Consider the following 14,591-nt stretch of genomic DNA (forward strand, 5'->3'; position numbering starts at 1 on the left):
TAAACTGATAGGGTTAAAACAACAAAAGATTTATTCTCTCACAATTCTGGAGGTCAGAAGTCCAAGGTCAAGGTAACAGGGCAGCAGGGTTGGCTCCCTCTGGGGACTCTGAGGAGGGATCTGCCCCTCTCCTAGCTTCCAGTGGTGGCCAGCAGTCCTTGGTGTTCCTTGCCTTGAAAACACAAGTTCACTCCAATCTCTGCTTCCAGCTTCGTATGGCCTCTTCTCTGTGTCTGTGTGTCTCTTTTTCTCTTATAAGGACACCATTCGCTGGATTAGGGCTCGCTACTCCACTATGACCTCATCTTAACTAATTATACTCACAAAGATCCTTTTTCCAAATAAAGTCACATTCGGAGGTTCCAGGTGGACATGAATTTGCGGGGACACTATTCAACCCAGTACATACACCCTATGACCTGATATATATACCCACTGAAATGCACGTATACGTGCACCGCGTACGCAAGTATTGGCAGCACCCCTAGCCGTGCTGGCTAAAGTGGGAAACCACTCAAATGTCTCTCAGCACTAGACGGGCTCAATGACTGGCAGAATATCTAGGGGAATAGCAGTCATGTCACTGTTATGCAATGACTCACATTAACCTCCCAATTGTTTTTTAATGTTTATTTTGGCCATGCCGGGTCTTAGTTGCAGCACGCAGGATCTTTGTTGCAGCATGCGGACTTCTTAGTTGTTGCTTGTGGGATCTAGTTTCCCGACCAGGGATCAAACCCGGGCCCCCTGCACTGGGGACGCAGAGTCTTACCCACTGGGCCGCCAGGGAAGTCCCGAACCTCCCAATTTTGAGCACAGAATCTAGACACAAAATGTAATACTGAATAATTCCATTTATATAACGTCCGAAAACAGACAAAACAAAATCCTCATATTGAGGGATGCCTGCTTTTCTCATGCGATGGCCTGGATGTTTGTGTCCCCGCACAAATTCACTGAAACCTAATCCCCTAATGGTATTAGGAGGTGGGGCCTGTGGGAGGTGCTTAGGTCATGAGGTCATGGGGGTGAGGTCCTCATGATGGGATTAGTGCCCTTATAAAAGAAGCTCCAGAGAGTTCCCTCACCCCTTCCACCAGTGAGGATACAATAAGTCTGCAACCTGGAAGAGGGCCTTCCCCCACCCTGATGGTACCCTAATTTCTGACTTCCAGCCTCGGGAACTGTGAGCAATAAATTTCTGCTGTTTATAAACGCCACAGTCTGTGGTACTTTGTCATAGCATCCTGGACGGACTGACACAATTGGTAAAATTATAAAAACCAAAGAGATTACCACAAAAGTCAGGTTTGTGGTCACTTTGGTGGAAGGGAGAAGGAAGTGATGGGAGGGGGATGAGGGGATTTGGGGAGGTAGACATTTGAGTTCTTGACTTCGATGATGCCAAGGGAGTGTTTGCTCTGTTAAGTCATTGCGCTGTACACCTGGATTTTGCAACATTTCTTTTTTTGGCCAGCGTAGGGGTGGGGGGCAAGGAGTGTGGGGGGAAGGCAAGCCTGGGAGGGCTGAGCGGTGGTCTGGGTGAGCAGGCTCAGGGTGTGGACTCCACCTTGCCTGGGGACACACTTCAGATGATGTGGGATGCAGGGGTGAGGCGGTGGCGCCCTTCCCACCCCTTCACCTGTCTCACACCCAGCACAGTATGGAGTTCAGTGCTTCAGCAGCAATGTTCCAGTGCCTAGTCACTTGCTGTGCGGGTGTTGTAACACTCCCACAGGGCCCCTGGTGGTCTCCTGATCCCCGGATCCCAGCTACGGTGGGGTGCCCTGGAACCTGTCTCTTCCAGTGTGTCTCCTGCCTGGCAACTGGCAAGGAGGGGTGCTCCTAAGGGAAGGGGGAGACTGAATCACTGTGAACGACGGTGCCGTCTGCCACGGCCCCTGAGACACCTTGTGTTCGTAGGTCATGAAAAGCCTCCCGGCAAACAGGGATGGTAGGGAGCACTGGCATCTGCCAAGGGGAGAGTGAAACCAGGGGTCGCGGAAGGCTCACCACCAGACTAGCAAGGATGGCACGATGCTACCCGCGTCCCCTGCGTAGGACTACGAGCAGGACGATGCCATTTCGTCAAGCTCAAGTACGAGCAGACTGAGCAGTAGACTGTTTAGGGGGACATACTGAAGTGGTCAACCTGTAAGAGAAAAAAAGAGAGAATGATAAACAGCAAATTCAGGGTAGCCATTACTTCTGGGTGTGGGGCAGGAAAAAGGGATTGGGGGAGACAGATTCTTGCCCAGGAACTGGCAGCGCTCTGTCAAGTCCGGGGTGGGTGATGAGGGCTCCTTTTATTGTATATTTCACATACAATAACGTATCATGTGTAACGTGTGTAAGACACAGGCCACACGTGTCTACGTAACGTAGCACACAGATATTACACGTATTTTTGGATGTGTCCAATATTATATTAAAACAATTTAAGAAAACATGGAGGTGATGAGGGCCCAGAAGGGTTTTAATGAAGAAATGCTTTTACCCTAAAAATGAAGCACCGGACAGAAGGTGCTTGTGGGTGCTATCAACATTTAGTGAGTGACTCAGCTTAGATGTCACCTTGTGGTCAAAGCAGACTCAGGTGGTGCCCCTCTTTGTGCCTCCCTCCCAGCCCTGTGTCTCCCCCTTTTGAACATCCATCACCCTGGGTTGTGACCCACTATTCTGCATCTCCTCCAGATCAGATTGTGAACTTGAGGGGCAGGGTCCGAGTCTGACTCAGTGCCTGGCCCATAGCAACCGCTTCAGGAAGCCTTGAGGGTCACCACTCCAGGGACCTCCGGGAACTGAGGGAAGAAGGAAAGTAGCCACGGGACTTTCTCCCTTAAGGATCGTGAGCAAGAGACTGCTGGCCAGCAAGGTCACACTTTTGAGAAAGTCTTTGCCTTGAAACTTTATTTAAATGGTGCCCTTTGTGTTTCTAAGTCTACCCATGGCCACTGGCTCTTCTTTTTTTTTTAAATATTTATTTATTTGGCTGCATCGGGTCTTAGCTGCGGCATGTGGGATCTTTAGTTGCAGCATGCGGGGTCTTTAGTTGTGGCCTGTGGGATCAAGTTCCCTGACCGGGGTCGAACCTGGGCCCCCTGCATTGGGAGCACAGAGCCTTAGCTACTGGACCACCACAGAAGTCCCATCGGCTCCTCTTGTCACCCTGTGTCACTGTTCTGATCCCTGGGGCCTGTGTCCCTTCTCTCGACAGCTTTCACTCTTGTGGCATCATTATAGAACTTTCCTCTCAAAACGTGTCCCTTGCCGGGTCTGTCCTGGGCCTGGAGGACTTTGACTTTACTGTGATGCCCCAATTGGGGGTCCTCATTTTTTCGCCCCCAGGCGCTGGGCTGAGCAAGATTTCTAGGACTTCGGTGAGTGATGGAATGACAGACCGAGGGGATGCAACTGACCCCCAGGGCAGCGAGTGAGAGCAAGAGCAAGCAAGGCCAGGGAAGAACTTGAGCACGAGGGGAGCTGGTTTCCCCACCCCCCGCTGGCTGCCCTGCCTTCGACCGCTCGCTGCAGATGCTCCTGGGGTCCTTGCCCCACCATCACGCCACCTGGTCGAACCTCAGTCCCACACCAACACTGAGGCAGTGACCTCTGCATCTCTTGCCTTCCCTCTCTGCCCCTCCATCACCCTGGCCAGGCCCCCATCATCTTTCTCCCAGATGATGGCAACAGCGTCCTCCTGGTTTCTGCTGGCGCTCCCAGCCCTGTCATCTGCTCCCACAGCCAGACCCGCCTTTTCAAATACAAATCAGATCGGGGCACTAGGACTTCCAACCTCTCCCAGGGCTCTGGGGACACAGCAAGCTCCAGCACAAACCTCTCCCCTCAGCTGGCCCGGACATGGCCAGTTGGGGGCCCCACAAACAACCCAAACTTAACTGTCCACAACTGATCTCATCTCCCAGTCCCCAACTCAGAGACATCCAAGAGGCACCTTCAGCCACTATCCTCCCTGACCATGGCAAGCCCACCTCCTGTCTTCAGCTCAACTGCCACTGCCTTAGTCCAAGCCACATGTGTGACAAGCATAACTACAATCTCATAAGCAGTTTCTCAGACAAGTGCAGGTGATCAATGCTCTGTCAGCTCCGCGGGGCTGGGTGGGAGTCACTGTGTACACGGTGCGGTGGCTCCCAGCATCTAGTCCCCCTTCTCGTGTGCTTTCTTGTGCTGCGTTGAGGGTTCTGCACGCAGACTGAATCCTGCCAAGGAGATGGTGTTTGAGGGGCAGGGGCGGCAGCAGCAGTGGCGGGGCACAGTGTCCCAGTGTCTAGTCACAAGTGCCCACATCTTTGCAACTACAAATGGCGCTGCAATGGATCTCTTTGTATGTGCATCTTGTGCTTGGCTGAGTATTTCTGCTGAATGGATCCCTAAGAGGGAAACTGCTTGGTTAAAGGTCATACACATTTTAGTTTGTTAGATGCTGCCAAATTATCCTCCAAAAAAGTTCTACCAATTGATACTCTCACCACCGTGTAGGTAAGATTCTATTTCCTAACATCCTTGCCAGCAATGGGCCTGATCAAACTTTCATCTCTCTCTCTAATATATATATATATATTTAAATACATTTATTTATTTATTTATTTATCTTTGGCTGCGTTGGGCCTTTGTTGCTGCACGCGGGCTTTCTCTAGTTGTGGCGAGCGGGGGCTACTCTTCGTTGCGGTGCGTGGGCTCCTCATTGCGGTGGTTTCTCTTGTTGTGGGGCACGGGCTCTAGGCGCACGGGCTTCAGTAGCTGTGGCACGTGGGCTCGGTAGTTGTGGCTTGTGGGCTCTAGAGCGCAGGCTCAGTAGTTGTGGCACATGGGCTTAGTTGCTCCGCGGCATGTAGGATCTTCCCGGACCAGGGCTCGAACCCGTGTCCCCTGCATTGGCAGGCGGATTCTTAACCACTGCGCCACCAGGGAAGTCCTTCCCTATATGTTTTATTATGAAAAATATCAGGGCCTCCCTGGTGGCGCAGTGGTTGAGAGTCCGCCTGCCGATGCAGGGGATACGGGTTCGTGCCCCGGTCTGGGAGGATCCCATATGCCGCGGAGCGGCTGGGCCCGTGAGCCATGGCCGCTGGGCCTGCGCATCCGGAGCCTGTGCTCCGCAACGGGGGAGGCCACAACAGTGAGAGGCCCGCATACCGCAAAAAAAAAAAAAAAAAAAAAAAAAAAAAAAAAAATATCAAACATATAGTGTGTTAGTTTCTCAGGGCTGCCATAACAGATTACCACAAACTGGTAGGCTTAAACCAACAGAAATTTATTCTCTCCCAGTTCTGGAAGCTAGAAGTCCAAAGTCAACAGGGCTGTGCTCCCTCTGAAAGCTCTAGGGAAGAATCTTTCCTTGCCTCTTCCAGCTTCTGGTGGCTCCAGGAGTTCCTCAGTTGGCAGCTGCCAAAACTCTGTCTCCATCATCAGTTGGCCTTCTTCCCTGTGTGTCTGTGTCTAAATTTCTCTCTTCTTATAAGGACAGTAGTCACTGGATTTAGGGCCCACCCTAATCCAGCATGACCTTATTTTGATCACATCTGCAAAGATCCTGTTTCCAAATAAAGTGATATTTACAAGTTCTAGATACACATGAATTTTAGGGGGATACTCTTCAACCCAGTACATGTACCAAGGTCAAAAAAAGCTTACAGGGCTTCCCTAGTGGCGCAGTGGTTGGGAGTCCGCCTGCCGATACAGGGGACATGGGTTCGTGCTCCCGGTCCGGGAGGATCCCATATGCCGCCACGGAGCGGCTGGGCCTGTGAGCGGAGCTTGCGCGTCCGGAGCCGGTGCTCCGCAACGGGAGAGGCCACAGCAGTGAGAGGCCCGCGTACCGCAAAAAAATAAAAAATAAAAAAAAGAATTTATTAAAAAAAAAAAAAAGCTTACAGTGAACACCCATATACTCACCTGCTAGATTTCAATGGTCACTAATATGAGAAATAAAAAATGGCACAGATGGGGACTTCCCTGGTGGTGCAGTGGGTAAGACTCCTTGCTCCCAATGCAGGGGGCCGGGTTTCGATCCCTGGTCAGGGAACTAGATCCCACATGCATGCCGCAACTAAGAGTTCACATGCCACAGCTAAGGAGCACGCCTGCTGCAACTAAGGCCTGGCACAACTAAATAACTAAATAAATATTTTTTTTAATGGCACAGAAAAAGATGAAAGTCTCCCAATTTATTTGAGGTGGTGTCTCTCATCTTCTGACTCTAGCTGTCACTCTGTCTCTTTCCTCTCTTTAAGGCAAACTCCGAGAAAGGACAATCTATACCGTGTCTCCACTTCCTCACACTGACATCGCTCTCACCAAACTGGTGTTGCTAAGTACAAGAAAGTTTTCTGTCCTCATCTTACCTGCTTCCTGGCAGCAGTCGAGAATGACGTTGTTAACCATGGTGTGCTTGAAACTTCCCTGGGTTCTCCCCTCCTCTTTGATGCTCCTTCTCCGATCTCTCTTCTGGATCCTCCTCCTCCCTGCCTACGGTAAGTGCTGGTGTTCCTCTGGACGCTATCCTGGGCGTCCTCTTCTCTCCCTACCTGTATAAAGGAGGGTCCATCTGCAGGAAGAAGAAACCACTCTTGCTACTTTAAGCATTAAGAAGATTAAAACAGGGAAAGGGGAAGCTGTGCGTGTGGGAACAAGCGGAGCCCGCTCCACCCCGTTCCTTCTGCAGGGTTGGAACCCGCGGTGTCCGCAGAGGGGCAGGAGGCTGTAGGAGCCGGCGGAGCTCGGTTCCGCCCCCTTTCCTACTTGGAGCGTGCGCGCCTGGAGACACGTACAGCCAACCAGTGAAAAGGAGAGGCTGTGAGTGGCATCCACTTCGCCCAATCACCTGAGGGTCTGGAAAGCGGTCTTGCTCCCGGGCCAATGGCGGCTCGAGGCGGAGCTCGGGCGGGGGCGACGGTCACCTGATCTGCGGCGGCCGCGGCGGGTCCAGGCAGTGGAGGCCGAGAGGTTTTCATGGCGGCGACCGCGGTGGATCGAGTGCGGGTGGGGATGCGGCGGGCCCCGGCGCTCTGGCAGATGCCATGGCTGCCGCTAGTGATGGTGGCGGCGGCGGCGGCGGCGTCGGAGCAGCAGGTGCCGCTGGTGCTGTGGTCGAGTGACCGGTGAGCGGGGCGGGCCGGGGCGGGCTGCGCTGCGCGCCGCGTCGGCTGAGGTGCCCTCGCCCGACTCCGGGGCTGTCCTTGGCGAGGGGCGGCGGGGCCCAGAGGGGTACTGTCCCTTGCTCGGCGGCTTCGTAGCGAGTGGGCTGGGTCTGAGTTCTGGGCCCCACGCATCAAGCTGGGAGCCCGTGGGTTTCCGATCTCAAGCCATGAGCCTCCGCTTGACAGCACCTTTTCTGTCCGCTGCCAGAGACCTCTGGGGTCCTGCGACCGACACCCACGAGGGCCATATCACCAGCGACATGCAGCTCTCTACCTACTTAGACCCCGCCCTGGAGCTGGGCCCCCGCAACGTGCTGCTTTTCCTTCAGGACAAGGTGCGCCTGCCACAGCCCTCTCTCCCTCGGTCATCAGGAGGCAGGCAGGCCCTCTTCCCCCCCCCGGACACTGAGGCCCATTCCTCAAGGGAAGCTTCAGTGACCTTGTCCCAACTCTAGGGAGGTGTGGTTACTCCATTGGGAAGGCACGTAGGAGAACGTTCAGTGGGAATGGTGAGGGCCTTGAAATGGCACCCACCTGACTGGGGGAAATAAAGGGTCAGAGGCCAGATGCCCAGTGAGTGCCAGACCCTTATCTGATCTACTCTACATGGTGGGGATGATGAACCCTGTTTACAGATCAGAAGAGTGATGCCCAAGGATGGCAAATGACTTGCCCAAGGTCATACAGCTAATGGGTGGCAGAGTCGTGATTCTAACTGTAATCATCGTAAGAGAGAGAATCGAAGAATGATCACTTACTGAGTGCTTCATTTGCACTATGCTGAGCTGATGTCATTATCTCGGTTTTACTGCCAAAGAAGGATTGGCTGAAGTTGTGTGGCTTGTGCAAGCCACAGCTGGTTCCAGCCTGAGTCTGTTGGACACCCCTCCACCCCAGGTTTGTGCTCATATCCAGCACACTGTTTACCCTCCCATCTGGGTCTTTCTGCTCCCAAAGCAGGCATGTAGACCACAAGAAGGTTCTAGGGCACTGTAGGATTGTCGTTTGGGAGGTTATCTAGCTTCTGCTTGTCTGTTCCTCATTGGTGGCCTGTATGGCTCATTCCCCTTTTGGTCTTGCTCTGTTGTTCTATGGGCAGGTGGTGGTGGCTGTGCTGGCCTGTAGTCTTTCCAGGAGGTGGTAAATAATGTAGTCAGACTGGAACTCAGTTCTAATTCTACTACTTACTGGCCTTTGGACACGTGAAATACTCTGCAAATGCCCCTTCCCGCATCTGTAAAATGAAGACACCACTGACATCAGAGGGCTGTGAGGAACATTTCTCACAGTCCATGTAAAACATGTAGCTGGCATCCCCACCCTGTCTTATGGCATTCCTTCAATTCATTCATTTGTCAAATATGGACTACCTACTGTGTACCAGGTATTAAGTGTTGGGGACACAGCAGTGAGCAGAATAACCCAAGCCCCTACCCTGGAGAAGCTGACATTCTCGTGAGGGTGACAGGTAAATGCTAAGTTGGTGTATGATATAATGTCAGTTCTGTAGTCCTTAGAGAAGAAGGAAGCAGACTAAGGGGACAGAGCGACTGGCAATGCTGTTTAAGATAAGGGTGACCAGGCAAGCGCTCGCTGTGGAGGTGGTATATCTGAGCAGAGACCTAAGTGGAGGGAGGGATGGAGCTGTGTGGCTGGAGGGGAAGGGCATTCCTGACAGAGGTAACAGCAGGTGCAAAGGCCCTGGGCAAGGAGCGCTCCTGGTGAGCCCGTGGAAGAGCTGATGTGGCTGGAGTATACTGAGCGAGAGAAAGGGGTAGGAGATGGTCAGCCAAGGAACCAGGAGACAAGCGGGGAAGACACTGGTTGCAGTTCTAAATGTGGCAGGAAGCCTTCGGTGATTTCGAGCAGGGAGTGCCATGAGGACACAGCGGTGGTTCCTGGGCTTTCAGAATGAGAGCTTAGGTGGCCAGACAGGGTCAACATTCCTGCCCAGAAGGGAGAGGAGGCCGGGCAAGTATGTATACTAAACAGAATGAGGTTAGGGAAGCTGATTGTGATCTTCTCTGGGCCTAACTGGGAAGAGCCAGAGGAAGCTGGGAGTTGGGATGGAGGGGCAGAAGTTGAAGGACATCTCTACGTTGCAGAGGAAAAGGGAGGGGGTTGGGGTTACTGTGGTCCAGAGAGCTCAGAAGACTTCAGTGCTTTCCCCAGCATGTTCTGAGATCCTCACCTCTCTCTCCCCTTCCACCAAAACCAGGCAGGGAGGGCCACTTCTCCCCCTCCTTTGCAAATGGTTCCATCCAAACCAGACGGACGCGGCTCTACCTGTGGCAGCTGGCGCGCAGGCTCTCCTTGTCTCTGACTTCTGCCATGGGGGGCGTGCAGTCAGTGCTCCTGGCCACCCCCTGGCTCCTCCCACAGCTCCCCTCTTCCCTCCGCGGCTCCTCCCATCTGCTTGCGGGGGGCGGCTGACTCTTACTCCCGAGGTTACTGTGAATCAGCTGCCCACAGACTTCCTTCCAACCCCGTGACCACCCTCCTTGTTCCCTCACCCTGCCGAGAGGGTGCTGGAGAAAAGAGAACCTTCCACCACCCCACCCCACCCCTAAAATGCACCGTCGCTCACTCCTTGGACCAGATCAAATTTGACTCTAAGTGAGATTCTGCTGGCCATGCCAATGCACAGGGAAGGTGTCTGCCCCCTGCCCTGGCCCTGGCCCAGCGTTCTGAGGCCGTCTCCCTGCTTCCCTACTAGCTGAGCATCGAGGACTTCACAGCATATGGTGGCGTGTTTGGAAACAAGCAGGACAGTGCCTTCTCTAACCTGGAGGTAAGGGTCCTCTCCCAGCTGCAGGCCCTGGAGGCCATCCTGTGCCCCCTCTCCCAGCACAGCAAGAACTGCCCTCAGGAGCCAGAGACGCTGGCTGAAGGTAGAAAGGCCTTAGTGTCAGGGCCAGGGGTGTGGGGTGTTTTCTTTGTCACCTGGAATGAGAGCCAGTGTGGGTGTGGGCGTGGCTTTCCAGAGAGGTCTGGGAGGCTGGCCCGGGTCCACTGGCCCCTTGCTAACTCATCCTCTCGCCTGCCCCTCCGTCTCCAGAATGCCCTGGACCTGGCCCCCTCCTCTCTGGTGCTTCCTGCCGTCGACTGGTACGCGGTCAGCACTCTGACCACTTACCTGCAGGAGAAGCTCGGGGCCAGCCCCCTGAACGTGGACTTGGCCACCCTTCGGGAGCTGAAGCTCAACGCCAGCCTCCCGGCCCTGCTGCTCATCCGCCTGCCCTACACAGCCAGGTACGGCCCGGCCTCTAGCCTCAGGGCCTAGGCTCCGGTGGCGCAGCTCAGCCAAGGAGAACGGTCCTCCCGTTAGCAACTTGAGGCCCTCCCAGAAGGTGCCTGTGTGGCCAGAAGAGGCGGGAAGGACCTCAGCCTGTCGGGCCTCCTGAGACAAGGCAGACGTGGGCCTTGCTGGCGGGGAGCCGGCCCACCTAGCAGGGACCATACATGGAGCAGGTGGCAGGGACTTGAGCCGGACTCCGAAGCTGGGGGAGGAGGGCCGGGGGATTCCAGGCAGGGCTGTGAGGTGAGCAAAGGTACCGGTGGTGGGAGTGAGCCCCCAGCTCGAGCATGCTAGGTGGCAGGGCTACCAGGCAAGGACGGCGGCCCAGGGCCGCGGAGGCCATTTGGATTTGGGCGTCTCTAATGTTCTGTCTCTTCCCCAGCTCGGGTCTGATGGCGCCGAAGGAAGTGCTCACAGGCAATGGTGAGTGGGGTCGGGGCGGTGCACGGTTTCTGTCCTCATCCCACCCTTGGCCGCAAGGAGCTGGCCCGCACTCCTCAGCCCCTCTGCCCTCCCAGGGTGGCCCCCCTGCTTCCTGGCAGCAACTGGCCAGCTGAGCAGGGCCCCGCCAGTCCCCAGGCCTCGGCCCTCTCTGGCTGGGCCCAGCCTGGCAGAGCTGTTGGATGTCCAGGGACCTTCTGCATGCAGCCTGGAGCCAGTTTCCACTCAGGCGGCCTGAATCCTAGGGTTTGGGCTTGAATATACCAGCAACATTTCAAAAAACAGTTCCAAGGACTGGTCTTCCTTTGGCTGTAAAGGAAAGTCATTCCTCCTGGCAAGGTCACTGGACACTTTCCGGGGGTAGAGTTGGAGTTTTCTGTGTCTGTCTTTCCCTCTTCCACTGAGTTAGGATGTGGCATTAGGGACTCAGTGACTGGGTCCACGGTGGCCGGGGGGAGGCCAGGGCTGGGGGGGTGATGAGAAGTGTCTGCTGGAAACAGCAAACACTAGTGAAGGTTGCTGGGACCCGGCTCTGCGAGGGTGTCAGCGTTCCACCAGAGGACGTGCCGGTTGCCGGCGTATGCAGACTGCACAGGGCAGACATCCGGTGCTCCCCACCTCAGCATGGTGATCCCACTGAGCACCACCCAGAGAAGGCTCCGGGAGGGGGCATGGAAGGGCTCAGCCTTGCCCCTGCCGTGCGACAGTCAGACGGGTTCTCGGGCAGTGGGAAGCGTGGCCGTGAGTGGCTGCCTGTGACTTGCTTCTCTCCTCTCCGCGTTGCTCCTCAGATGAGGTCATCGGGCAGGTGCTGAGCATGCTCAAGTCAGAGGACGTTCCGTACACGGCGGCCCTCACGGCAGTCCACCCTCCTAGGGTACGTGCCCTTGCCCGGGGCTCCGGGAGGTGTGGCTGGGGGCCTGGAGTGGGGCCAGCTTCTCCTCTGGGCAGATGTCGGGGTGGGGGGCATGGATGAGCCGTGAAGTCCTGCTTCCTCCTTCCAGGCGGCCGCTGCCCATCTCACCCCAACAGCCTTACTGGCTGGCGTATTCGGACAATAAGTCCAGGTGTTCCTAAGGTGCAGAGACGAGAAACATCACAGAGGCTTAGGGGCCACCAGGGGAAGGCTTCGCAAAGGAAGCTTTGAGTATGAGCGTGACTGGTGGGACTTGAGATGGTGGAGAGACTGTGCAGCGGGGACCGCGAGGCAGGCCGCTCGGTTCGGGGCCTGCTGAGAGAGCCAGGGCTGTTGAGAGAAGGCTTGTGGGCTCTTTCTGCAGGTGGCCCGCGATGTAGCCTTGGTGGCTGGGGGTCTGGGTCGCCAGCTGCTGCAAAGACAGTCGGCATCGCCTATGAGCTTTTCCCCTGTGAGTTACAACGACACTGCCCCCCGGATCCTCTTTTGGGCCCAAAACTTCTCGGTGGCATATAGGGACCACTGGAAGGACCTGACCTCCCTCACCTTTGGGGATCAAGACCACCTCAACCTGACCGGCTCCTTCTGGAACGACTCCGTTGCCAGGTAAGGGCGAAGTACATGCCACTGAGGGGGTATGTGTTGGGGGCTGTTCACTGTGGGGATGCAGGTGGCATTGTGGCGGGGGGAGGCTGGCGGAGGGCTCCTGAGTGGGCGTTGTTCAGAGTTCTGCCTCCTCACGCCTTCTCGTCCTTGGCCCGACCTCGGTGGTTAACACCTTGGATCCTGCTGCTTCCCCCTTGGGCAGCCTCAGCAATCCCAAGGGGGAGCTGAAGGGGGTGGTCGTGGGTTCAGGGGAACCAGAGGGAGGAGCTCTCAGCCGGAGGTGGGGAACCTGTGTGCTGGCTGGTTCCTGACTTAGGGTGTGATGGGGCCTCAGTTTTCCTATCTGTCAAGTGGGGGCACTGCCTCTTCAGGTGGCTGTGAGGACCCCGTACAGCTTAGGTAGAAGGATACCTGAGGAACTTGCTCTAAGATGTTCAAGGCCATCCCAGAACGTGAAAACTCACCTCTTCCTCTGACTCCGCAGGCTTGCGCTGACCTACGAACAGCTCTTTGGTACCACAGTGACATTCAGGTGAGTCCGAGAGGCAGGTGCAGGTGGGCTCGTGCGGCTCCGGCCTCTCCAGATGCCTGACACCTCCACGGCCTCCCCCAGGTTCATCCTGGCTAACCGCTTCTACCCGGTGTCCGCCCGACACTGGTTTACCCTGGAGCGCCTTGAAATCCACAGCAACGGCTCCGTCGCCTACTTCAATGCCTCCCAGGTCACGGGGCCCAGCATCTATTCCTTCCACTGCGAGTACATCAGCAGTCTGAACAAGAATGGCAATCTCCTCGTGCCCGGCACACAGCCCTCTCTCTGGCAGATGACTTTTCAGGACTTCCAGGTAGGAAGGGGGAGGGACCGCGCCTGGAGGTGGGGAGCCCAGGTTGGAGGTAGCCCAGTACTGGGAGGGGCTGGGGGAGCAGAGGCCTGAAGAGTCTCAGTGTCCTTTGGGTTAGGGTTAGGGCTTGGGAATGTAGTTGAGAGTCCTGTCCCCTTGGTGCTCCCACGCCCTTACTGGGCCTCCCTGTGTGGGGCCACTCGGTTCTTTCTGTCCCCCAGATCCAGGCCTTCAACGTGACGGGGGAGCAGTTCTCCTATGCCAGTGACTGTGCAGGCTTCTTCTCCCCGGGCATCTGGATGGGGCTGCTCACCTCCCTGTTCATGCTCTTCATCTTCACCTACGGCCTGCACATGATCCTCAGTCTCAAGACCATGGACCGCTTTGACGACCACAAGGGCCCCACCATAGCTTTGACCCAGATCGTGTGACCCTGCGTCTGTGGGGGGTTGAGGGCGTGCTGGTGTCCAGGTCGTCGCGTTCCCACCAGAGGCATGCTGGACAGGAGGGCTTCCCCTCTTCCTACGGTAGCATGACTCCTGGCTCCCCTTAGCCTGTCTGGCTCTCTGTTCAACCTGCTGAGGGTCTTCCCTGGGCTGCCCACTCCCCATCTCTGTCACCAAGGTGTATGTATTCTGCGTAGATAGTAGGCAAATTTCCCAGGCTTGGTCATTGTGAAGGAAGGGGCCGTGAGTTCTAGGGCCCGTCCTCCTACCCCTTTCTCCTTATTTATTCTGATTTCTCCACCTTCGCCCCTTGCTGTTTATAAGTGCTTTAGTGTAGCCAGTGCTCCCTCCCCAGGCTCTATGGGGCTCCTTGTAGCAGCCAGGAGCTGGAAGTTCCCTGAGTTTGGGGGGTGTGGAATTACTATTTGACTGTCTGTCCTGCTTGGCTGGTGTTATTGTTTTTTGGTGATGTTGTGCTAGGGATAAGCAGTGCACTGGGTTTTGTTTTTTTTTTTTGGCCTGAGAAGGAAGGGACCTCCATGGCAGGGGGGCTGGGTGTGATCACTGGGTGCCTGGCAGGAGCCTGGGGTGCTCGTGGTTTCCTTCCTAATAAAATAAAGACGGGTCGCCATGCTTGGGCCTCTTGTTACTCATTTCTGCGCTGGGCACAAGGGAGGATGCGCTTGGCTGAGGGCTGCCGGAAGAGGCGTGCGAATGTACCCGTAGCCTAGCGCGACCAAGAGGGAAGCGGGAAGGTCTCGCACGGGTCCGTCCTGCGGGCTGCTTTTCCGGGGGCCAGGGGAGGCCGGGAGGGTTGTTAGCAAGCTGCATCCCTAACCGACTAAAGGAGGGCGGGGACGGTCAGCGCCCGGGAAGGGG

The 14,591-nt window shown here is 55.7% G+C and overlaps 1 protein-coding gene and 1 long non-coding RNA gene across 3 annotated transcripts; one reads left to right on the forward strand and one right to left on the reverse strand.

Moving 5' to 3' along the window:
• Positions 1 to 839: 839 nt before the first annotated feature.
• On the reverse strand, positions 840 to 6,711 carry LOC309796666. 2 transcript variants are annotated; one of them, XR_014292486.1, is made up of 2 exons: positions 6,369 to 6,711; positions 840 to 2,152 (listed from the first exon to the last, which is right to left on the reverse strand). It is a non-coding gene; the product is annotated as an uncharacterized lncRNA (long non-coding RNA). The 2 variants fall into 2 exon arrangements; XR_014292487.1 differs by lacking the exon at positions 6,369 to 6,711 and adding an exon at positions 5,659 to 5,933.
• A 209-nt stretch (positions 6,712 to 6,920) lies between these two features.
• ATP6AP1 (ATPase H+ transporting accessory protein 1) lies at positions 6,921 to 14,345 on the forward strand. The gene is made up of 10 exons (XM_082610709.1): positions 6,921 to 7,124; positions 7,372 to 7,498; positions 9,880 to 9,954; positions 10,222 to 10,415; positions 10,844 to 10,884; positions 11,694 to 11,779; positions 12,183 to 12,424; positions 12,909 to 12,956; positions 13,038 to 13,269; positions 13,488 to 14,345. The coding sequence occupies exons 1-10, from the start codon at positions 6,976 to 6,978 to the stop codon at positions 13,695 to 13,697; spliced, it is 1,404 nt and encodes a 467-aa protein (XP_082466835.1). The 5' UTR covers positions 6,921 to 6,975; the 3' UTR covers positions 13,698 to 14,345.
• Positions 14,346 to 14,591: the final 246 nt, after the last annotated feature.

This window comes from Mesoplodon mirus, assembly GCF_964341445.2.
Source record: "Mesoplodon mirus genome assembly, chromosome: X".
Classification (NCBI taxonomy): domain Eukaryota; kingdom Metazoa; phylum Chordata; class Mammalia; order Artiodactyla; family Ziphiidae; genus Mesoplodon; species Mesoplodon mirus.